General features: G+C 42.4%; 1 protein-coding gene across 3 annotated transcripts; it reads right to left on the reverse strand.

Moving 5' to 3' along the window:
- Window positions 1–45: 45 nt before the first annotated feature.
- Window positions 46–22,310, reverse strand: TLR3 (toll like receptor 3). 3 transcript variants are annotated; one of them, XM_037128868.2, is made up of 5 exons: window positions 21,998–22,310; window positions 17,371–17,817; window positions 15,052–15,243; window positions 10,771–12,617; window positions 46–10,539 (listed from the first exon to the last, which is right to left on the reverse strand). In XM_037128868.2, the coding sequence occupies exons 2-5, from the start codon at window positions 17,806–17,808 to the stop codon at window positions 10,311–10,313; spliced, it is 2,706 nt and encodes a 901-aa protein (XP_036984763.2). In that variant the 5' UTR covers window positions 17,809–17,817; window positions 21,998–22,310; the 3' UTR covers window positions 46–10,310. The 3 variants fall into 3 exon arrangements, with proteins under 3 accessions (XP_036984763.2, XP_053515792.1, XP_036984766.2); XM_053659817.1 differs by lacking the exon at window positions 21,998–22,310 and adding an exon at window positions 21,827–21,933; XM_037128871.2 differs by lacking the exon at window positions 21,998–22,310 and adding an exon at window positions 21,460–21,789.
- Window positions 22,311–23,783: the final 1,473 nt, after the last annotated feature.

The following is a 23,783-nucleotide window of genomic DNA, read 5'->3' on the forward strand; positions in this document are numbered from 1 at the left end:
AATTTCTCCATCACCCTTGAAGCTCCCGGCTGAGGACGGAGAATTTGAACAGAGCCCTGGGAAAGACAACCTTGCTTCCAAAAGACCTGGAACTTAAGTAGTCTGACAAGACCACCCGTGCCGGGGTCAGGAAGATGGCTAGCTCTGTGACAGGAGGGAAGGCTGGTTAAAATGCGCAGACACACACACACCGGGTATTCAGGTCAGGTGACGTGGCCTCTCCTCCCACCTCAGGGCCAGGTTCACAATGGTCACTGAAGATGACACAGGGGAACAACAGCAGATGCCTGACGCAAGAACTTGGAAATAATATTGGGCTCTAACTGCTAACTAGTAAAAACCATACAACATATGTGTTTAAATACCAGTCAGAGTGAACCAAGAGATTTAATAACAAAAATGTTTGAGGACTCAAACTATATCAAACGGATGAGATATAAACCAAAAAGGCAGATACAAAAGGTCAGAGTTTCTTATTAGGTGGAATATATCTCCTTTTGCTAAATCTGAAGAATTGCGGTAGAAGGCAGGGTGCCCAAGGGCCATGATCCACAGGAGTGCGGGGTCAACTGTGAGCAAGATTAAAGAGGAAGATATCGGCGGGTTTGTCCACTACCGTTTAGGAGATGTACTTTCTCATTTGGGGCAGGGAAAGGCAGTGAATGGGCCTGGGAGTGAACACATTACCCGATGTTCATGAGGATGTGCGTTATTGCGCTTGGCAAGGTCTCCAACTGGATTCCGCGCCACGGCAAATTTCCGTTGGTAATGCCAAGTTTTGGATTTTTTTATAGAGCACTAACCAGTCTTCTAGCTATGACATCCACATCCTCTCAGGATCCTTTTTCTGAATCCAAGTGCCACGAACAAACAGGTTCTGGGCAGCTTTCTACCGTGAGATAGTGCCCAGCACTGAGACGTGAGAAAAGGGTGATCTCTTCCCACGGCCAGAAATAACCAGCTTCCGTCACAGCTCAGCGTCAGGTGACTGCGTCGGCAAACAAGCACCGTCGGCGGCAGCCAGGGCACTCGGCGTTAACCTGTAGAAAGATCAACTGTGTGCTCAAGAGAGATGAGAGGCCAGGCTGATGAGGGTCTTCCTCCAGGGCCTGGGATGTCGGCAGAGGGAAGAGCATACGGTTGTCAGCACGTGGAGCACCAGTGAAGAACCACACGGTGAAGAATGGAAATGAGGGAGGAGACGGGAGTAAGAAACAGACATCCGACAACGGAAACTGGAGGCGGCGGTCTCAGGGTCCGAGCAGGGAGGCTGGCCAGCTTCGTCCACACTTCTCATATTCTCACCCTCCCTCTTTTGTAACCACTCTTCAGGTGTCCGTGGAGGTGTGCATGGTCCATCAGAACACTGGGCTCTTTTCCTACTGCGCCGATTCAGGACTGCAGTGCTGCATCCTAAAGATCATGTATTTCAAAGGACTCTTGCTTCTGATTCGCAGAATAATTAAATCCTCAGTAGGTTAGGTCGCTCTCAATGCAAGTTGAATCAGTTCTAAAATATGGGCTTCCAGTGTTTAAACTACTCATCTTCTGATTGACTCTGGACCCTTAGAGCTGACCAGCCTCTCAGGATGGAGCCCCACTAACCTGACTCATAAAATACAGAAGCATGAACCTCCCAACTCTAATGTGTTAACTAATAACGACAATCCAGAGTTGTCCTCTGCTCTTTCCCTACGAGAGGAATTCCTGCTGACATCAAATTAAGTTGAAAGGTCGTTAGGTGAGCATAGAATCAAGCAAGGGCAATGTGTCACATGATTCCTACATAGGGGACACTCACAATAACACAACCTTGAGTGAACTGTGGGGCGTCACCTACCTGTCTTCTGCTCTTTAGTTTTAGACGTTCCTGTGCTTCCATTACCAACCACTTCTGTGCATGTGCTGTTGTTTATATGGAGACTGTTAATAAAGCTACAGAGAATCTGCAAACTCTTCCAGATCCTGAAAACATTCTGTCTTGAAGGTGTGCTTGCATGTCCCCTACCTGTTACAGACTGAATTGTGTCCCTCCAAAATGTTGAAGTCTTACCCCCCCTGTTCTTGGGAATGTGACCTTTTTTGGAAATAGGGCCTTTGTAGAAGCCAAGTTAAGACAAGGTCATTAAGAGGAGCCCTGATCCAATATGACTGCCACACTCTTAAGAAGAGAGAGATTTGACCACCACCACACAGGGAAAACCCCAGGTGATGGCGGAGGCAGAGGCTGGAGGGATGCAGCTGCAAGACAAGGGACATCGAGGGCTGAGGGCCACCACCAGAAGCGAGGAGGAGGTAAGGAAGATTCTCGCTGTGGTTTTAGAGAGAGCACGATCCTGCGGCCATCTGACATCAGATTTCTAGTTTCCAGCATTGTGACAGAATAAGTTTCTGTTATTTTGGGCCACCTGATCTGTGGCACTTTGCTACGGCACTGTAGGAAACTCAAACACTAGTGGGGTATTAGTAAATCGCTAGGGTACTTCATAATTATGGTCTCCTGCTGATACATTTATGAAATCTTCAGTGGGAGCATTGTCTGTAAAAAGCTGGCTGTAGATTAAAATGATAATCATAGTTGTTTCAAATCCACGGGGGAAATGACAGGTATCTTAAAAAAGAAAGGGGAAGATGTATCATTGTCGGTTCAGGTGGTAAATGTAGCATCCTGGTCAGCCAGGCTCCTGAAGCTGGCACAATGAATGAGCGATCGAGCCTTTTGTTCAAAGCTCCTTTGAAAATGGCCTATAATTGCAAACATGATAAACAATTCTCAGCAAGATGCTAGGTCTTTCCTATCCATTGTTCGTCCATCAACAGTCTTTCAGAGAGACATTAGATGCTACCAGGCTTCTCGGTTAATTACCAGTATCATGGCATGTCTTACAGCAAGAGGCTCAGGTGATGTACTCAATCGTTCTGGTTCTGGCTCGGGCAGAATAAGGAGACAAAAGTACATGCAGTGAATCGTTGTCACTAATGGTGACTGTGAATTTCAGATAAACTTTGTTAGAAATGTCAAAGCAATGTTTTGTGTGATAAAATTCTTCAGCTTATATCAGTTAATAAACAATTCAAAGAATTGATTTTCTGATGTGTGCAATAATGCTTGGCTACATTATTGAGAAAGTATTAGGAAGTTGCTATGAAGAAATGGTATGTTTTGGACACCTGGAAGTTAAATAATCTGAGTAATTAATCTGTTTAAGAATTGAAATTGCCTCTCTTAACAGGAACACCAAGGCCAGAACCTATAAAGAAAAGTACTATCAAAATTCATTAAAAACATTTAAAACTTCTGAACAATGAAATGCATGTGTTGATTGAACAAATATTTACTAAGCATCACAGTGGAGATAGCACAGTCTGGTGGACTGAGGTACTGAACCCCTGAGGTTCATGTTGTCACTGCCACTGCCACCCACCCAGGCCCCTCTCTGTCCCTCATGGTCCCCGCCTCCAATGATGAAACGTGGGGAGAGTCGCATGAATTGACACCTGCTCAGTAATGCGAACAGAGCCTCACGTAGGGTAAGCTCCCAGTAGACATTCGTTTTTATCACATGTGGGTCCACTTTACACCAAAAAACAGATCTTGAAGGAAATTAGAGTCACCTTTATGTCCAAGGTTATTCGTTTTTGTACAATTTGGATCTTTTCAGTAAGTGTGTCCTTTTTGTTTTCAGTGATAAACACACAAAAGAAAACAGCGCAGACCAAAACCTCGAAAGCCTCAAGCAAGTTTCTTGAGGTGTGATTAGGGCTGTGGGTTCTTCCATGGGAAAAATACAAGAATAAGAATGCCTTTCGATTGATCAGAAAACTGCTTTAGAAGACAGAAATTATTAATAGACCATGACCGAATCTTCCGGGCGTGGCGGCAGAAACCGTGGCGGAAACGACCGAGGCTGGACCCAGGAGGCTTTGCAGGTGCTCTCGGCTGCAAGGAACCCAGAGAGTTTCACTCACAGTCCCAGAGCTTCTGAGAGGCTTAAACAGCTCACAGCAGGAAGCCCAGGTCAGCTGGTTCTGGGCCATTGGAAACTCAAGGTCTTCCTCCCTTGTTTGTTTGCTCACTGGTAGGGGGTTGAGCCTTGTTTCCTGGTGGTCCCCAAATGGTACCCTGAGCACCAACCATCTTCCCCTCAAATAACTACATTCAAGGCAAGAAGAAGGTACAGCTTACTCTCTCACTTTCCCACTCATTAAGGAACAAAATACTTTCTAGAAGCTTCCCATTGGCTAGAACTAAATGAAAAGTCCTTCCCTAAACTAATTATCAGGAAAGGGGAAGTAAGAGTTATCACACTCTTTAATCATAGTTCCTCACTTTGTGGTCAAGAAAAAGTCTACTTTCCCTGAGTGTGTTACCATCTAGACAAAACCAGGGCTTGATCAATCAAGAAAGAAGAGATGGGTATGTTTGTTGGGTATAGTAATAGCTACAACGAATAGTTTCGAATTATCAAATTAAAAAAGCAGCTACCAATTAACTGTTCGTATTGTGTGCTATGGATATAAACTCATGCACTGAGCATTTCAGCACCATTGTAAGTGCTATCTCTGAAGAGGTAGGAATAGACCGTCTCAAACTTGACCTCGTATAGTTCCAATTATCACAGTCAATGTCAATGTCACATCATGTACATCACTGCAGAGTTTGGTAGTTTCAAAGGAGACTCTGGAGGCAGACTACATGGTTTCAAATCATGACCCTGATAAGAGGCAGAGAGGGCACACTGGGCAAGTTAAGTACCCATGTGCTTCAATTTCCTAATCTGTGAAATGAAGACAATAAGAGTGCCCTGTGTGGTTGTGAGGATTTAAAAATTAATACATGAAAAAGACTTAAAAGCTTGCTGGCACAAAGTAAAAACTCTATTAGGTGATGATGATAATAAAAACCATGACTGAAAATTTGGCAAGTGTTCATAAAAACTCTTCTCCACGATTTTTCAGTTTTTGGTTAGAAAGTGTGCTATTTGTTTAATGGTGTAGCTTCCCACAGCTAGGGAAACTATGTCACGGTGGAGACACCAATGGCTTTGTAGCCATGCCAGCTTAGACTTGAACTTTGCACATATTTGCTGTTTGATCTCACACAAGTCACTTGCTTCCGGTGGGGCTCAGTCCTCCCATCTGTAATAGCCTTTTCCACAAAGCTGTTATGAATATTAAATGGTATAATGCATAGAGTAGGCGGTAGGTTACATATGGTTGCTGAAACAGTTCACTAACAAATTTGTCAAAGTAATGGAGTCATATTAGCAAAAAGATTATGGTCAACTCAAAAGTCCGCTGAGTGTGAGTCTAGTTCAATGCTTCTCGGAGTGACATCTACAGATTCCCCTCTAGCAGAGTCATCTGGGATGATTGTCACAATGCAGAACTCTGAACCAAATATGTGACTCAGAGTTTCTGAGGGTCATTCCCAGGACCTGCATTTTTTAGCAAGTTACCCAGGTGAGTGTTCAGCTTGCACAAGTTTTAGACCTGTTTGTCTGCTTCTTAATATACATGGACCCTTGTAAGCCCAGCATCTGCTCATTTGCCCAGCCTTTATCCCGGACAAGACTGCTTTGCACCAGAACAACCCAAGCGGAACAGCCCTTTAAACCCCTTGCACCCAAGGGTTGTCTGCTGCAAGCGAGTAGAGTGGATGGAGAAAGGCCCTGACCTTAAACCCCCCTCCAAAGTCACACGTCCGAGGCTAAGCCCCCTCTCCTGTCAGGGTTTGTACAGATTCTTGCACCAGCAAGATCTTAGGGTTGCACCCTCTTTAGACTCTTTGGACACTCACACTGTTCAAGAGATCGAGCCTGTCTATCACAGAAGGACTGGGCACAGGGTGAAGGGCCAATGAACCCATCCTAAGGAGGAAGCGTATTTGGGAAGGTTGTGTCTGGGTCAGGTTGGGTCAACAGTTGAGTCTTTTTGTCAGAGAAGTTGATACCTGACCCAACCCTTGAAACTGCAGAATGTAGCCAAGAAAAAAGAATGTCGGAGAGCCATGAAAGCAGAACTACATTTCCACGTGGATAGAAAGTTAAATGGGGAAGGCGTGCTGGGGAATCAACGCAAGGTCCGGGAAGCTGGAGTTCAAGAAGCATCTGCTCACTCAGTCCTTCCATCACTGTGTGGCAGGGACCACACCAATGGGAGGGAACGTTTGGACATGAAGCAAGAGGAGGAAGGGCAAGGTCACGAAGAAACTTCCAGTGCGCACTAAGGCTTTAAGTGGAGACCTGGAACTCCCCGAGCCTTTGTTCCCTGCGGTACTGTCACGCAGTCCTGGAATCGGCACTGCAGAGCTGAAGGAGCCCGGAGCAAAGTTTGGAGCACCTTGATTCTCTTTTGTATATTTTCTCTCCCAGAAGCAGACGACATTTCTGGGTGGTAAAAATGTATTTTCACAAAATAGAATATGTTTATTTTCCTTCTGTGCCCACTGCTGCCATGTCGATACAGTGTTTTCTGTTCAACCATCTGTAGTTTGAAAAATTACTCTATTCCAGTGATTCTTCTAGGTGTTGAGGATTCTAGGACAAATACGATGGAACTCCTTGTATTCAAGGTGCTCATACCCTGGGGTCTCAGGATGGAGTCAGATATAAACCATGTCCAAAACATGACACGCAGTTAGACTAAGGGTTGAATAAAGTACCACAGATGCTAAGTAATAAATTGATTCCTTCTGCATGCTGTGTGTAGGTATGGGGGTGAAGGGGTTGGTATATCACAGAAGAATTCCACAGGAGTTGCTTGGATTGGAGTATCAATAAAAGTAAAATATGAAATTCTGGTTGTTTCTTGTAGCCACACTGTGAACATCCTAAAGACACAATGAGGTGGGACCATGCTGTCCTTCTTTACTACTGCCCACTGTTAGTGCCACAGTGTGAGTTGGTTCACCTCTTTCTGACTCTCCGTAACCCACATATCAGGTACATTTGTATGTGTTGAGGACTGTGATCCTTCTCTGGCCCATGAAATGTCGTTAAATAAAACTTAACAGCTTGACTGAATGCCACAGTAATAAGAGATTATTTGTCACAATCATATTCCAAGACAGTCATGTCTTTTTGTAAATGGGGGGGACAGGAAAGGACCCTGTGTGCAGAGAAGAAATACAGCCAGTACAGGAAGTGGTGGGCCACACAGAAGAGCTCAGGGGGCTGGTCCCGAGCCTGGGAGAAGCAGTGAAAAACAAAAGAAAATCAAGCCAAGGAGATAAGCTTGACCCAGTTGTGAAGAGCCTTGAGGGTCATGCTAAGTGATGTGAACTGTGTCTGATGGACATGGGGGCGTGTCCAGAACTGTCAGTTTGTCCCACACAGCCCCACTGTCTCACCCTTCCTGGAGCCCCTATGCATTTCTGATTAACTTCCCAAGTCTAATGGGTGGGCTTTCCAGCCCCGTGAGCCCGCCCATCCCAAAGTCAAGGGCATCTGCATGTGGGGCTGACATGACAAACAGAAAGTGCTACCAAAAGGCTGGCTAAAGCAATTTGCCAGCAGGGAGCATGTTTGGCTGAAATTTTAAAGTATGGCTGCAAAGGTGAAGGGAAGGTGATGTAGGTAACCTGTGAAGTCCAAGATGGGCAAAGGTATGAAGACAAACTTCTCAGACGGTATCAGAACTAGAATAGTTTAGGTTATCTAGGGTGTTTCCAAAAGTGTACAATGCAGAACATACATTCAGCACGAGGTTAATAAGAGCTACATGATAAGAAGGGTTCTATCATCAAATTAGTTTAGAAAATGACTCGGCAAGAAAAAGCTAAATCCCTTTCTTTAAAGCAGGACCTCTTAGCTTGGCAATACCCTACCATTCATTGCATATTTCTGAGGGGAGGAGATGGTATGCAGTGCTTCTGACATTTACTTGGCAGGGGCACTTTTATAGAATGTTTTCTTGCAAGACTAGTGTTGCAAGACTAGTGAAGAACACTAATCAATACAATCTACAGCAATACTGGGAGATACGCTTAGAAGACTGGGTGGAGTCACATTCATGGAAACCTTTGAATTCATTTTATTAGATGCTAGGCATTCACTGGACAACTTTGTGTGGGGTGGGGCAGGGGATTGATGGCTAACCAGAGCTGTGCCCAGCCTACGATTTGAAAGTGAAAAAAAGAGGAAGAAGGAGTTGCAGTGAACAGATTATATGCTGGCAACCAAATACATGAATTCACTGGTGGAAATTAAATAGGTCAGACACATAGCCTTTTCTGCACCTGTACACTTTCTGTATGGAACTCAAGGGAGAAGGACTTCTGAGGACAATTACAAAGGACAGCCTACAGAAGTTGCTTCCTGTGTAGGTCAAACACAAGTCAAAGCTTACACCTCTGATTAGTTTTACTTATAGTCAGCTCAACAGGTCAGCCCTTGTGTTTTCTGACCTCTTAAATATTAAGCAACTTTTAAAAGATTACATTTGGATCCATTGACAGACTTCTGGCCAAGATGGAGGCATAGGTAGACACACTGTGCCTCTTTGCACAACCAAAAGGACAACAATGAATTTAAAAACAACCAAAACTCCCAGAAAATTGAACTGTATGGAAGTCTTACAACCAAGGTGTTAAAGAAGAAACATTTATATAGACCAGTAGAAGGGGCAGAGATGGGCAGCCAGGTGGAGAGAACTCAGGGCAAGGCAGCAGCTGGCAGAGTGGGAAGTCCCACATTTGTGTGTGGATAGACCGGGAGGAAAAACTGGGAGCAAGACAGACCATGCAACCCAGGGTCCCAGTGCCGGGAAATAAAGCCTCAAAACCTCTGACCAAAAACACCTGTGGGGGTTGAGGCAGCAGGAGAAACTCCCAGCCTCACAGGAGAGTTCATTGGAGAGACCTACAGGGTCCCAGAACATACACAAACCCACTCACCTGGGAATCAGCATCAGAAGGGCCCAATTTGATTGTGGGTAGTGGGGGAAGTTACTGAAAGCTGGCAGAGAGCTGAACAAGTGGTATTGTTCCCTCTCGGACCCCTCCCCCACAGACAGCACCACCATGCAGAAATGTGGGTTGCCCCACCCTGGCCAATAACTAAAGCACCACCCCTTACTACATAACAGGCATGCCCAGACCAAAAAAAAAAAAAAAAATGGCCCACATGAAAGAGGACATCAAAGCTCCAGAAAAAATACAACTAAGCAATGAAGAGATAGCCAACCTATCAGACACACAGTTCAAAACACTGGTAATCAGGATGCTCACATAATTGGTTGAATATGGTAACACAATACAGGAAAGAGTAAAGGCTACGAAAAGTGAAATAAAGGAAAACATACAGGGAACCAACAGTGATGGGAAGGAAACCAGGACTCAGATCAATGGTTTGGACTAGAAAGAAGAAATAAACATTCAACCAGAACAGAATGAAGAAACAAGAATTCAAAAAGGTAAGAAGAGGCTTAGGAACCTCTGGGACAACTGTAAATGTTCCAAAATCAAAATTGTAGGGGTGCTAGAAGGAGAAGAGGAAGAGCAAGAAGTCAAAAACTTATTTGAAAACATAATGAAGAACTTCCCCAACCTGGCAAAGAAAATAGACTTCCAGGAAGTCCAGGAAGCTTAGAATCCTAAAGAAGTTGGACCCAAGGAAGCACACATCAAGGAACATCATCACCAAGTTACCCAAAATCAAAGAGGAGAGAATCTTAAAAGCAGCAAGAGAAAAGGAGACAGTTACCTACCAAGGAGCTCCCATAAGATTATCAGCTGATTTCTCAAAAGAAACCTTACAGGCAAGAAGGGGCTGGAAAGAAGTATCAAAGTAATGAAAGGCAAGGACCTATATCCAAGATTACTCTACCTAGCAAAGCCATCACTTAGAACGGCAGGGCAGATAAAGTGCTTCCCAGATAAGGTCAAGTTAAAGGAGTTCATCATCACCAAGTCCTTATTATAGGAAATGTTAGAGGAACTTATCTAAGAAAAAGAAGATGATCAGAAAATTTGAATAGTAAAATATCAAGAAACTCACAATTATCAAACTGAGCCTAAAAAACAAAAAAGCAAACAAAACAACAAACTAACTAAGCAAACAACTAGAACAGGAATGGAATCACAGAAATGGAGATCACATAGATGGTTATCAGTGGGAAAGGGGAGTGGGGAATGAAGGAAAAGGTACAGGAAATAAGTATCATAAATAGTAGGTACAAAATAGGCAGGGGGAGGTTAAGAATAGTACAGGAAACATAGAGCCAAAGAACTTAATTTAAAACTTAAATTTACCATGGAACTTTTTAAATTACAAAATTTGCTCCTCTGTTCCTTTAGTCCTTAAATACATTTAATGGACTGAATTTCTGGACCCAAGTGCTACTTGCAGTTTATGATGAAAGGCATTTATTCGCTCCACCTGGACTGGCCAGTTCAAGATGCAGTGAGATTTAAACATTCCTCTTCGCAAACAGAGTGTGTGGTTCAGTTTATAATCTGGAATCTCTTCAAGAAAGATCAAGATAATGGAGTCCAGATTTTGTTCAATAGCTTTCTGAACTGCTTGGTGCACCTTGAATCTAAGTAATAAAAAAAAGTAAGTTATGTATCAATATACAGTCTTTAATAGCCAAAAGTTCTGAAATGTAAAATTCCCCTTAGAATTTACTTTAATCAGTCACTAAAAATCAGGTGATATTTTTTCTTAATTTTATTTTTAAAATTCTTTGAGTTGTGAGTAATAATGCTGTTAATATTTAAGAGCTAAATTTAAACAAGTAAATACTTAAAATGTCATAATATTCACCTACCTTTTGCATAATGGGTCTTTCAATAGATTCTGTGTTATAACAAAAATTGTTTTTCTGCTCCTTTTGATGCTACTGACAATTGCTTCAAGTTCAAGAACGCCTGCCTGAAAGTCCCTTTCTTCCAGACAAAATCTGAGGGTTTGATCTTTTTCCTCCATGGGGTAGAAGTGTTCCCACACCCAGTCCCTATCTTCATAGGCATGAATTATATACGCTGCATAGTCAAACTGCTCAGGCTGTCTATCCATTTCTTTGAAACCCAGAGCTCGATGCACTAAAACATTCCAATAAAAAGATAGCCTCCAGCCCTCCAAATGGATGAGCAGTACCATTGAGATAAAAATCAATAGGATGCTGGTACTTATCATGAAAAAGAGTTCAAAGGGTGCACTGTCTTTGCAGGGCGATACATCGAAAAGCATCACGGGAAAACCATGGTACTGAGGTGGAGTGTTGCAGAGGTAATGGCTCGATAGCTCAGAGATGTTGGCGTGGGTGCCATTGATCCAGGTAACAAACCAGGCGATGCTTTCACATGTGCAATCAAATGGATTGAAGCTCATATCTAAATTACTCAGGTTCTTGAAAGCTGGCCCAAAAACATTCTTCTCAACTGATGTGATGAGATTCTTCTGGAGGCTCAGTGACTTTAGCGATGCCTGATCATCAAAGACGGAGGGTGGAAGTATGTTTAAATTATTCAATCCCAAATTGATGCTCCTTAACTGAAATAAGTCCTTGAAGGCATCTACCGGGATCTCATCAAAGCCATTTGACTCTAAATTAAGGATACGGAGGTGAGAAAGACCCTTTAGGAAATGCACGGGGCCGCCAGGGTTTGCATGTTTCCAGAGCCTCGCTAAGTTGTTATGTTGCAGATCCAGAATTTCCAGTTTCTCCAGACCCTCCAAAAGGTCATCGTTTATGTTGGCTATGTTGTTGTTGCTTAGATCGAGAATGGTCAAGTTACGAAGGGAGCGAAAAGGCGAAGGGGCCACAATTCTAAGGGCCACCCTTCGGAGCATCAGTTGTTGAAGGCTTGGAACCGAGGTGAATGAGTTGCTTGTCAGTTGTAGGTATTTGTTGTAGGAAAGGTAGATTTCTGCAATATTGTCTAGACCTCTCCATTCCTCCCCTGTGAGTTCTTGCCCAATTTCATTAAGGCCAAGGTCTAGTACCTTCAGGTGGCCCAACCAAGAAAAAGCACCACCCTCCATTTTTGAGATTTTATTTTTGGTGAGGTTGAGCATAAGTAAAGGAGAATGGGCAAGTGAGGCAAATGTTTCATTTGTTAAAGTTTGAAAACTTGTGAAGGAGTTGGATAGACTTAAATATTTCAGCTTTACGAGTCCCGTGAACATATTGTTTTTTATGCCCAGAAAGTTATTATCGTCCATGTTAAGATACTCCAAACATGTTAGCCACCGAAAGGAAAAATCATCAATCTTGGGAAGCAAAGCAAGGGAATTGCTTTGTTTAGTAAAAGAGTGTCTCATGTTCAGGTATCTCACGTTGGAGAGCCCATAAAAGGAGTGAGAGGACAAGTGGCCTATGTTATTATATTCTAGGAAGAGATATTCTAGATGTGGAAGCCAAACAAAGGAATCATTGCTGATCGTATTTAAGCTGTTATAGGACAGATCGAGCGTGGTGAGATTCGTCTGCTTTAGTCCAGCGAAGGTCACATTGCTCGTTCTGGGCAGCTGGGTGTTGCTCAAGAACAGATTCTGAATGCTTGTGTTCGCTAATTCCAGACACAGTTTCTCTGTGAGCCTGGGACCCAGCTGGACATTGTTCAGCGAGAGACCAAATAATTTTCCAATTGCATGAAAACACCCTGGAGAGAACTAAAGGTGGAGGGAAAGAAAGAGGTAAGCAAAACACAATTGAGGTGGTATGACCCTTGTGAAGTTTAAACGCAGTCTGTTCCTCAACCCCCCTTCCCACTCACCACCCTGTCTGGGTGTTCTCTGCATCCTGCAATGCACTGCCCCTTACTCTGTGCCTGTCACCTGTGCCTCTTACTCTGTGTCACCTGTGCCCTGTCTAGCCCTCCTCTACCCCTGCTGCAGGCGAACTTCTACTCGGCATTCCTGTCTCAACTTGGACATCACTTCTTCCAGAGCTCTCCTGACCTCTCAGTCTAGGTGATGTTCTTAGTACTTTTCCTTCATCGCACTGACTCTGGCTGTCCTTGATCAACTCTTCGTCAAGTTGCCCTTGGGGCAGAGCCTCTTTCTGTCTTGGGGACCACTGCTCTCAGGGAACATCATGGAGGGAATGGCTGGATTTTATTTTTGAAACATTTCCTTCTGCAGCTCTTGAGCTCCAGCCACCCTCTTTGTCTTTGTACCACGGTGTGCTCCTGACTCTTTTCATTACAGGTTTCCAACTTCTTTCTGCTCTGCCCCACTTCCTCACCAGAAGCTTTGGTTGCTTCGGGACATGGCAAAGGCATGAGAGCAGAGGGCAAGAGACAAGGAGTCCAGAGAGGACAGTAGCCAGTCCCCAGCGGCGGAGCACCTGCAGAGCAAAGAGGCTCTGATTTCTACCATGTCATTCGTGAGTTTGGGGGCTAATGGGAGGAGAGGCAGAAATGTACAAGAAAACGTGCTTTCTTGCAAGTAAAGGGAGTTGACCTGCAAAGCAGGAAATTAGTAAACTAATAATGATAAATTTATATGGTAGGATTATTTTGCAGTAAGTAAAATTAAGTTTTTCAATACTTCTTAGTGGCCTGGAGAATGTCCGCAATATGCTTCTTTTACATGGCAGGGCACGCGGTCATCCTCAAACACAGGACATAGCACGACCAATACAACACAGTCTCTGGTCTCACACCGCCAGGAACCAGCTCCGTCACCAGCTGGTCACCTGGGAGACCTGAAATGAGACCTTTACTTTTGAGTGAAATGATGATAAGGATGAGTTGGTTACAGGGCTGTATAAAAATATAAATAAATAACCTGTCGTAGGTCCTGATACACAGTTAATTACTCTATGAACTTAAACTCCTGGGCTTATTATTTTTATTAGAAAGAAAGTTGGAGATAAACGTACTCAAATGCCAACATCGGTGGTCTCCGGATTGTGGGTTTTCCATGGTTTTTATTTTCCCTGTCATTATTTATATGTTTTATAAGATTTCTACATAAAATGTTCTAAACAGAAAAAAGTGCTGTTCAACAATGAACATGAGTAGCTTGCATAAAGTACCTAATTATTGTTAGAATAATTTTGTACACTATTTTATGTCTGAAAATTAATACGGCTTTATAAAGTCTGACTTAATTTAAAATTTCTTTTTCAAAGTTTTTTTAAATTTTATTTTTAAAATATTTTTATTTCTTTTTAGAGAGGGGAAGGGAGGGAGAAAGAGAGGGAGAGAAACATTGATGTGTGGTTGCCTCTCACACGCCCCCTACTGGGGGCCTGGCCCACAACCCAGGCACATGCCCTGACTAGAAATCCAACCAGACACCTTTTGCTTCACAGGCCAGCACCTGAGTCACTGAGCCACACCAGCCAGGGCAATTTAAGATTCCTAATATTCTTATTCTCAGCCTGGAAAGAACAAAACACAGAATTTCCACACGTGAAAATAGTTAACGCGTCAGAGACCATGGATCCCAGAGAGAGGGCTGGTTAAGGTGGGCTCTGTTGTAGAGATGCTTCATAACCACCTAGTGCCAGCTGCTCATTGAACGCTTCCATGCCAGACCCTGTGATACTTTTTTTTAACCACACAACCCTGCAAAGTAATTCTTATTGTTATACTAACTTTAAGACCTGGAAACTGGAGCAGAGAGAACTTGAATAATTTGCTTGATTGATTGCACATTTAATAAAAGATAAACCCCCGATAGGGAGGCAATTATCAACTCTCAAGCCTGTGTATTTCAACATCATGCTACGTTAGTTATTTCAGAGACGTTGCATGATGGATGCTATTATTTCTACTTGACATGTGAGGAAACTAAGACCCAGAGAGGTTAAGGTCCCCAAAGTCAAAGTCCAGGTCTTCCCTGGAACGAGGACTCTAACCCACTTCCATCTGACTTCTCTCTGCTTCTGAGTAGAGCCCCAGCTCCTAAGTGGCTACCAAACTCCCTTTCTTGTGCAATGATATCGTGGCCAAGCGGTCAGTGTGAAGGATTTTGGAAAACATGACAACGGCATCCCCTCTTTCTGTAGCGTTTTCTACATTCCCCTCCACATGGTGCAGCCCATGACTGCCCAGACTTGAAGGTAGAACGCAAAACCATTTTACCCACTTCTTACCTCTTTGATGGGATTTGAAGACAATTCCAATTTTTTTAAGGAAGAATTGCCGAGGAAATCAAGGTCTTCACGTGCTAGTACATTAATTTTATTATTTGATAACAAAAGCTCTTGGAGACTTTGCAGCTGGACCTCAGTTCCTAATTTCACAGATGGGATGCCATTATGAGATAGATCTAATTTGATTAAATTCTGGGAGAGGAAAAATATGTACATAAGTCAGAGTCTTGCCACCGAAAACGATTCCTCTGAGTGCATGTGACTCTTACAACTAACTCAAAAGCAAAATGTCACCTCACAGGTATTCTAGAGAAAACTGACAGGAGTAAATAAAAATCTTTGCTGTGACTGAAAATACTATTGTGGCAAGGATTTCGTTTCTTACATCAGGAATCACTGTATCTCTCTTACCAAAATAAATGGACTTAAGCTTATTTATTCGTAAGGAATAGTCAAAATAAGCATGCTTTTACATGTTTATTTATGATAAACATTTACTTGTGATGTAAGGAGTATTCACATGGCTTACCAAACATATAGTGTCATTTGTCAGCCTTGAAACAAAACAACGGGAAAAAGAAATGTTTTCTTTAAAAGAGACATGGGAATAAAGAACAAACTGACCATGACCAGAAGGGGGCAGGGAGGTGAATAACAGGGGAAAGAAGGGGAAGGGTCAAGTCAAGGAAGATGTATAAAGGAACCATGGACAAGGACAGCGGGAGGCAGGTGGGAGAGGATTGAATGAGGGGGTGGGCAGGAGAGAGGAAAGTAATGGGGGAAAAAGCGGGGTCAACTGTCACTGAACAATAATTTTTAAATAAACAGTCATGTAAAAAAACGACTGCAGGTAGAACTTTGTCATCCAGGAAATCCTAAGAAGTTTATATTGAGAGAGATCAACACCTGTGTAAACTTCCATTGTGGCCGGTAGAGAATATTGATTTTTGTTTGTTTTTTTCAGTGTTTTCACCCTAAGCTGTTTTTTTGAATGTGTAAGCTTTCAACTCAAGTAAAAGATAAGGAAAAATTTATATCTGTTAGGCCGAAATCCTCTATCTTTTAAAGAGAACAAGACATTTGTTTATGCCTTAAAAATAAAAACAACATTTTTCCAGTGATTACTTCAACCAGATTTTGAGGTCTTTGTGACCAAAGACATTTTGTCCCCATCAGAATCTAAGAAGACACAGGAAGGAATTTCAAATGGCTTCTAAGCAAATCATTTCTAAGCATAATCAAATATGTATGTTCTTCTTGGCACCTGATGTCAATTTAATGGCCCGTTTGTTATAGGTCCATAAAACAAAACCACACGAAAAGAGAGCATTGAAAATGGCTTTGGCTCAGGAAAAGCACTGGGCTCTCAAATTTAGAGACAATAATACAGAGTGGGCAAAAGTACATTTGCAGTTGTGAGTACGCAAAACACAGTCAATTCTTGTGCTATTATTGATTAATTATTGTACCATTTTCCATATGAACAACTATAAAACTGCTTCTACTCCACACTGTACATTTTTCACAGAACTGAAATTCTAGCAAAGTCCAAAAAAAATTGTAAGTAGTCATTGGAATAGCAATATTGTGAGATTTCTAAAATCACAAGTAGGGAACCTTTAGTTGAATGCCTGATCATGTATCAACATGTTAACCTTATTTACATCAGAATTTGGACTCAACATTTTTTTTCAGCATTTCAGGTACTAAATCAGCAGTTTTGAGAGTTTATTTTGCTGTGTTCCTCATGGGATGTTCCACTTCATCTCTGATCTCTACCTCTTGTATTTAAAAGAGTCCTATTGCCAACGGGAGCAAGCCAGAGAGGCAGAGTTCTTTAAAATTAAAGTTGAACCTGATTTAAGATGATATTTTCTCTTTTTACAACATTTACTATTATAATGGCAACATTTCTGTGTGGCTCCCCTCACCGCTCCCCTCCCCCAATTTGGGTGGACCAGATTTCTCATTCTGTTTTTTTTTCTTTAAGATTTTACTTATTTATCTTTAGAGGGGAAGGGAAGGAAAGAGGGAGAGAAACATGAATGTATGGTTGCCTTTTGCGCATCCCCTGCTGGGAACTGGCCTGCAGGGAACAGGTCTGCAACCTAGGCATGTGCCCTGACTGGGAATCGAACCGCAATTGTCTGGTTCACAGGCCCGTGCTCAATCCACTGAACTACACCAGCCAGGGCCCAGATTTCTCATTCTTTATCTGGATATCTCAATATTAAATCTAAGGATAAATATTTAACTTGATAACTTAGTATTAGAGAACATAGTTTTCATTTCTTACATGAAAATGCATGTTTATCTTACCTTCAGGTTTTTAAAGGGATTATTTTGAATTTTCTGGATTGAGTTGGACCTAAGAAGGAGTTCAGCCAAATTCAGGCAGAAGGTAAAGGTTTTATCAGAAACTTGAGAGAGCTCATTGTGCTGGATGTTCAAAATTTCCAACAAGGGGAGTTTTTGGCACAGTTCTGGCTCCAGTTTGGAGATGGAGTTAAATCCTGCATCCAAGACAGTAAGTTGGCTGTATCTGGTCAAATTGGCAGGTGGTAGTTTTTTGAGCTGATTATGGGTTAGATTCAACACGGTTAGGTTTGCCGGTAGGTCATCGGGTATTTGAGTCAGCTTTAGGTGGCTGCAGTCGGCTACCTCGCGCCAAACAGTACACCTGTGGGTGAAAGATGCACACAGCATCCAAAAGGGCAACAGGCCCAAAAAGCAGGAAACAGGAGGCAGCAGACTCATGATTTTGTCCTATAAAAGAAACATAAAAACACAGTAAGCAACATTAATAATACCCATTTTCACATGCATTGGTACATTCCTTATAAAATATATAACCAAGTGTGATGATGCATGATTTGCTTACTGCAACTCTTAATGATATACAAGTAGAACATCATATGGAAATCATTCAAACGGTACAGAAAGTACAAAATGGAATGCACAAACTCCCCCTTCACACTCCCTTCCACAGAGTGGCAGTGGTCTAAGGTAGCCTCTTGACAGTTTCTATTTTCAATTCTCCTGATCACCTTCACAAACCTAAATAACATGCTTGTGCTACTATTTCTTCATGTACTGATTTTAAGCATTTTCTTGCCACTATAAAGATAAGAAACTTAATTATACTATTCCATCAATGTCTTCACAATTTTTCAGTATTTTTCATCTAATTTAATCTATTGTTACAATTATAATTTTAAAGACTATACTTAAAACTTCGTTTATTGATAAATCAACTTGAGGGAAAAAATCTCTTGCGCCTCACCTTGTGATACAGGAATTGTGCACTCCCGCATTCTGTATACACTCCTTCCTGCCTGGCATTTCCTACAAGTGTCAGCCACAACAGGGCGTGACGTTGTCAAGATATAAAACCTTAGCATTTATCCTAAGACTACGATAAGTCAGATATACTTGGTCTAGATCCATTCATAAAATCTGAAGTCAACAACAAATATCATTCGCCCTTTTACGATGATATAAATGAACTTTCACGCAGAATGAGTAAGACTTTAGAGAAACACGCTCACTAAGAGAACAAACCCTGGAATGCTACCCTCTGAGTTCTCTTATCTTGTAAGTAGATCATTGGGGTAGCCCCTCCCTGGGCTGTTGTAAAGATGAAAAGAGGTAAGTCTCGACATACCTGGAATACAGTGGTATTTAATTGTATTATTATATTAATCAGTATATGATCAGTATATTAATCATGTAATGACCATGATTGATAAAGTGGTCATTATAACTATTTCTTATTTTGTCAATTGTTTACAAAGAAAAACTTATGCAAACAAATTCTCTATTACAGTCTCAGCCGTGAAACAAGAAGGAAAGAGTAGAGAGAGCCAAGCATGTAAAATAATTGAAATTCAGGGAAACTCATGGACAGTGAGAGAGAGCCAAGAAGCTCCTTGTGAACTTGGCCTTGGTTAAGCGGGGCTTCGGCAAAGACCCGGGCTGTCTTCATAGGCTGGGAAGCAACAGACTCCTTGCTGAACAAGAACAGCTGAGAGTCATGTCAGGAGCCTCAATTCCTTTAAAAGTTCTCTGTTTCCCAATTTTATGTTAAAGAATGAGAAGAAGGTCTTGGGTTATGAGGTGTCCATGGGTCATTTTACCCTACTACTTGGTCTAAAAGAGGGAAATTAAGAAATGTAAGCACTTGCTGATACACTGTGCACAAAATCCAAGGCCTTTAAATGTTTTAATAAGGATCTTTCACATACTGTATAAAAAATTGCTTAGGGAACATTGTATAAGCTGCTTTGATTTTTATGTAAAATTCTTATAATTGTTACTAGTTAAACATCATCATGACTAATATTCTTTTAAAGATTTTATTTATTTATCTTTAGAGGGGAAGAGAGAGGGAGAGAAATATCAATGTGTGGTTGCCTCTCGTGGGTCCCCTGCTGGGAACCCTGCAACCCAGGCATGTGCCCTGACTGAGACTCGAACCGCGGTTGTTTGGTTAGCAGGCCCATGCTCAATCCACTGAGCTACACCAGCCAGGTCATGACTGATATTTTAAATGGATGATTTGAGGAGCTTTTTCCTATAGAGTGTGCATTGCCACCTTCAGTTCAATATTTCTGGACAGAGTTTTTCTTTTGATGTAAAATTTGCGTACAATGGAATGCACTAATATGACCATATGTTACCTGAGTTCTGACAGGTGCATACACCTGTGTAACCCGAACCCTAAAGAGTTCCCTGCCTTTTGACGGTTAATTCCAATTCCCACCCCCCACAAGAGACAGCACTGGCCTGACTTTTTTTTTTACTTCAAAACCTCATATCACTGGGATCATATTCACTCTGTGAAATAAGGCTTCTAAGCATTTCTAAAGCCGCACACAATTCTACATACACAGACCACGAGAAACATCACAGCCCACGCCAGTTAGGATGCCTCTTACCAAAGTGCTCAGATTTGTAGAGAATATAGGGCTGGGCATGGTGCACTCTGGAAGTTAGGGGCCAGTTCCCTACCTCCTGCTCTCCAAGATTCTCCCAAACCTCTTCTCCCAGGGCCATGTGGGTCCTACCTCTATTTACAAACTCTAGGTACAATTCCTGCAATATGTTCTTTTCTCCGTCTAGGTGACTTTTACCTTTTCTGGAAAGGTTACAGATAGAGATAGAACCACAGTTGTTCCTCAGCATTCACAGGTGGTCCTGGGACCCTCACAATCCCCAAAACCAGGGATGCTCCAGTCTCTTATGTAAAGTGGTGTAGTATTTGCATATGATATATGCAAATCCTCCTGTATACTTTAAACCACCTCTAGGTTGCTGATAATACCTAAAACAATGTAAACAGTTGTGATACTACATTGTTTACGAAATAATGGCAAGACAAGAAAGTCTGTCCGTGTTCAGTACAGACGCAACCATCCCAAGCCAACTACACAGTACAGGTCAGCAGCAACGTAACATTTGTTTCCTAACACTTTTGATCTGTGGCCACCTGGCTCCACCGCAGCAGGACCTGTGGATGCTACGGGGCCACTACCCTGAGAGGAACAAATCCATTTACAAAGTCTGTCCCTGTGGGACTGAAAGACCTCCCCAGATCTGAACGTATACTCCATCAGATGGAAGAAGACTCATCGAGTGCTAGGTAGAAGCAAGAAGGAAAAATACACAGAGAAAAACTGATGGAAGGTAAGAACTGTGACAATTCACACACACACACACACTCACAAATCCTAAAACCTTCTCAGAAAATGTATGATCAATCACTTCCAAAGGAATGATCCTAACCGGTATAAAACTTTTTATCAGCCACTAGAAAACAATCATAATAAGCTTTCAAAATGTTCAGGAGAAATTATTTTGAACTTAAAAATTTCATTTCCAGATGAGCAATTAAAGATAAGGAGGGGAAGTGTTTTGAGATGTGCAAAGATTCAGTAAATCTGTAACTATGTAACCTGTATGAAAAAAGTTATTTTAGGACGTGCTTCAGTAAAACAAACAAAATACAGTTCAAGGATGAAGTGAGAGTAAAGAATAAGTTGCTGCTAAATGAGACATGGTAAAAACACAGAAGGCTAAGAAGAAATGAAAGGCGGACTCAGCAGGTCTTGCAGGTTGGGAAAGCCTTTCGGGTTGCACAGGGTTACACTTCTCTGTCCAAGCCGGTGCCGACATGCACTGCGGTGAGGACGTAGGGTCTGTGGCCAGGCTGCTCGGACTCGCCACCAGTTACTGATTGGCCTGGACAGTTTGGTTTGTAAACTTTACATTTCCCCCTAAATTTATACAGATACACTGTATGCAGACACAAGCCAACATGGAATCGCATAGTAAAGTTGGGAGGCGGCTTCCTAAAAGGCGTACTAGCCAAGGCTGGCTCCATTTCTGTCCGGCTTAACCCACACCTACCCGGGCTAATCTCCGATCCGCTCACACAGCTGAACGTTTTCCCACTTCTCACCTTCATCCTTTTCCTTTATCAGGTCAAAGAAAGCCATTTCCTTACTCCGAGAAACGGCTGAGTGTTTCTCCTCAAGCACAGTATCAGAAAGTGCCTGCTCCTGTCTCCTTTCCAACCGAGAAAAGGAGACAAGTGCCTTTACGTTCACATGATTTAGTATCTTTAAGACAAAGTTGTGACTTTTTTTAAGTTGTTGCACAGCGATTTCCATACCTACCCTAATATTCTTGTCTCGTTACAAAACTCTACAAACAAAAAAATTTTAAATCCTTTATACAATGTTTTATCATGTTAATTAGAAATCGTTGCTCTTACTTGTGCTCTGAGTTGTGATGCACTTCTCGTTGCCTGCCTTTTCTGGCTGGATTTCAAGCACCAGAGTAAAGAGAGACCCAGGAAGGCTTACACCAACATGCACTCCAGCGTCACCCAACAGGAGAGATCCAGTCCCAACAGGAATTTAAAATATTTAAAACATGTACGTACCTTTGCTAACTCCGAGGGCAGCTTCCCGGGTTCCCATTGAGCTCACCAGGGGAGTGTGGCCAGGGTGCTTCAATCCCGAAAGTGAAAGTGAAGTGTTGTTTTTTGTGTTTTTTTTAAAGCCTTTTATAGTTGGTGCACTCTAAGAAGGGCGAAAGAAACAAAATCTCAGGAGGAGGCATTTTAAATAGCTTCCTAAACATGTCTTCCTTTTCTCTTCTTCAGGGACCATCCCCTGAGTTTCATGAAAAGGGTCACAGATTTATTTAGCAAGGAAGAAAGTTCCAAGAGTGGGACTCTAGCCCTTGGTGTGGGCAGAGCCCGGACCCAGAAGTTAATGAATCCCTAACCCAGAGTGAGTTTCCCTCTCATTAACCAGAGGCTGATGCAAAAACGGTCAGAACTGAGCCCTGTGTGGTCAGAGGGTCAGAAAAAGCCTCAGTCCCTGATCAAAGCTAGTGACTTCCATGTCTCTGATCTCACTTCTTGGCAACACTTTCAGAGAAGCCAGTGCAGACACCCACCCTTTGAGCAGACAGGAGACTGAGTTTCCCAGCTGAGAAGGAGCTGGTTCCGGCAACGCTGAGAGTCCACCTAACACACTCGCTCCTCTCTGCACAGTCAGGACCTGCTAGGGAGCAGGTAGATGCGCCTCCAAGAAAGTTTGGGTTTGCTGTTTAGGATTCATTTCTCCTTACTGACTGCAACTAGTTAAAGAAGTGTGCTTGTCAAGAAATGAACATATTTTTCACTGTGCACATGATACAATATTATTACTGTGGCTATAACGGTTGGGACTGCAGAGGCCACCTCATCCAACTCCTTCCTCTGTGACACGAGGAAAATGAAACCTAGTGAGGGGAGACATTTACCTAAGGACACGCCCCATAATGCATCCCACAAGCAAGCACTAAAATAGCCCGGGACGGTTGAAACTTATCACTAGCTCAACTCGATTGCAGAATCACGAGCAAGAAATAAATTTGTCAGGGTGTAAAATGCCCACTCCGGAGCCTCAGACTTAGCTGTTGGGTATTTAAAAGGGTCAATATTGTGCATAGGTTTGAGTTAGAGTGATTCTTAAGAATTTTTGAACTAAACCTTTCCTAGCAGGAACACAGAGATCATACCAACCAATCCTCCCAGAGTTAGCAGGAAGCCAAAGTGATATATCTTTTTGTTAGTAGAACTTCACGTGGGTTTATAATGTGCTGAATGTATTGGGGGCCCAAATAAATAGTTAAATTCACCACAGAGCATTAGATGTATCTGGACAGTCTTTTTGCACTGTGCTCACGGTCTCCCTTCACAGACACCCTTCAGAAAGGACATTGTCTTGCTCCGTAGCTTCTGAAATTCTAGAAGGTATTTCTTTTTTCTTTTTGAACTCTCCCCCTAAAGGAAAGGTGCAATGCCTCTTCCCAGTGTCCTTTCCACTTCTGCTCACAAAGCTGCAGGGAGTTTAAATTAAGTTCGACCAAACCACAAACTCAGCGAGAACATTAATGAAAAAGGAAGTACCACTCTGCCTTTTCTATCACTCTCGCTCACATCTACAGAGCAGGATTGAACTCGAACTTCCCCTCTGAAAAAGAAGCCAACATTTAAGACACAGAACTTCTGGTTTAACCTGAAATTTTATTTCTTTTTTAATAATTTTGTAAGGTATTGGAAAAGTGGTGATAACTTTCTAAGTCAGTCTGTGAAGTAGGTTAGTGTGAATATTTAAATTCTCATAACACGGCTGAAGAAGACTCTTCAAACTCTGATGTCCACCGGGGAACCCACA

This window comes from Artibeus jamaicensis, unplaced genomic scaffold (assembly GCF_021234435.1).
Source record: "Artibeus jamaicensis isolate MK-2021 breed Jamaican fruit bat unplaced genomic scaffold, CSHL_Jam_final scaffold_833, whole genome shotgun sequence".
Classification (NCBI taxonomy): domain Eukaryota; kingdom Metazoa; phylum Chordata; class Mammalia; order Chiroptera; family Phyllostomidae; genus Artibeus; species Artibeus jamaicensis.

Bases quoted from the DNA above. Each gene is read 5' to 3' on its own strand.
- TLR3 (XM_037128868.2), bottom strand. From the start codon at position 17,808: ATGAGTCTGCTGCCTCCTGTTTCCTGCTTTTTGGGCCTGTTGCCCTTT. The intron at 12,618-15,051 runs GTAAGAAGTGGG...CTCCACCTTTAG, and splicing joins CTTCAAATCCCATCAAAGAG to TTCTCTCCAGGGTGTTTTCA. The intron at 10,540-10,770 runs GTAGGTGAATAT...TTTATTACTTAG, and splicing joins AAAGACCCATTATGCAAAAG to ATTCAAGGTGCACCAAGCAG.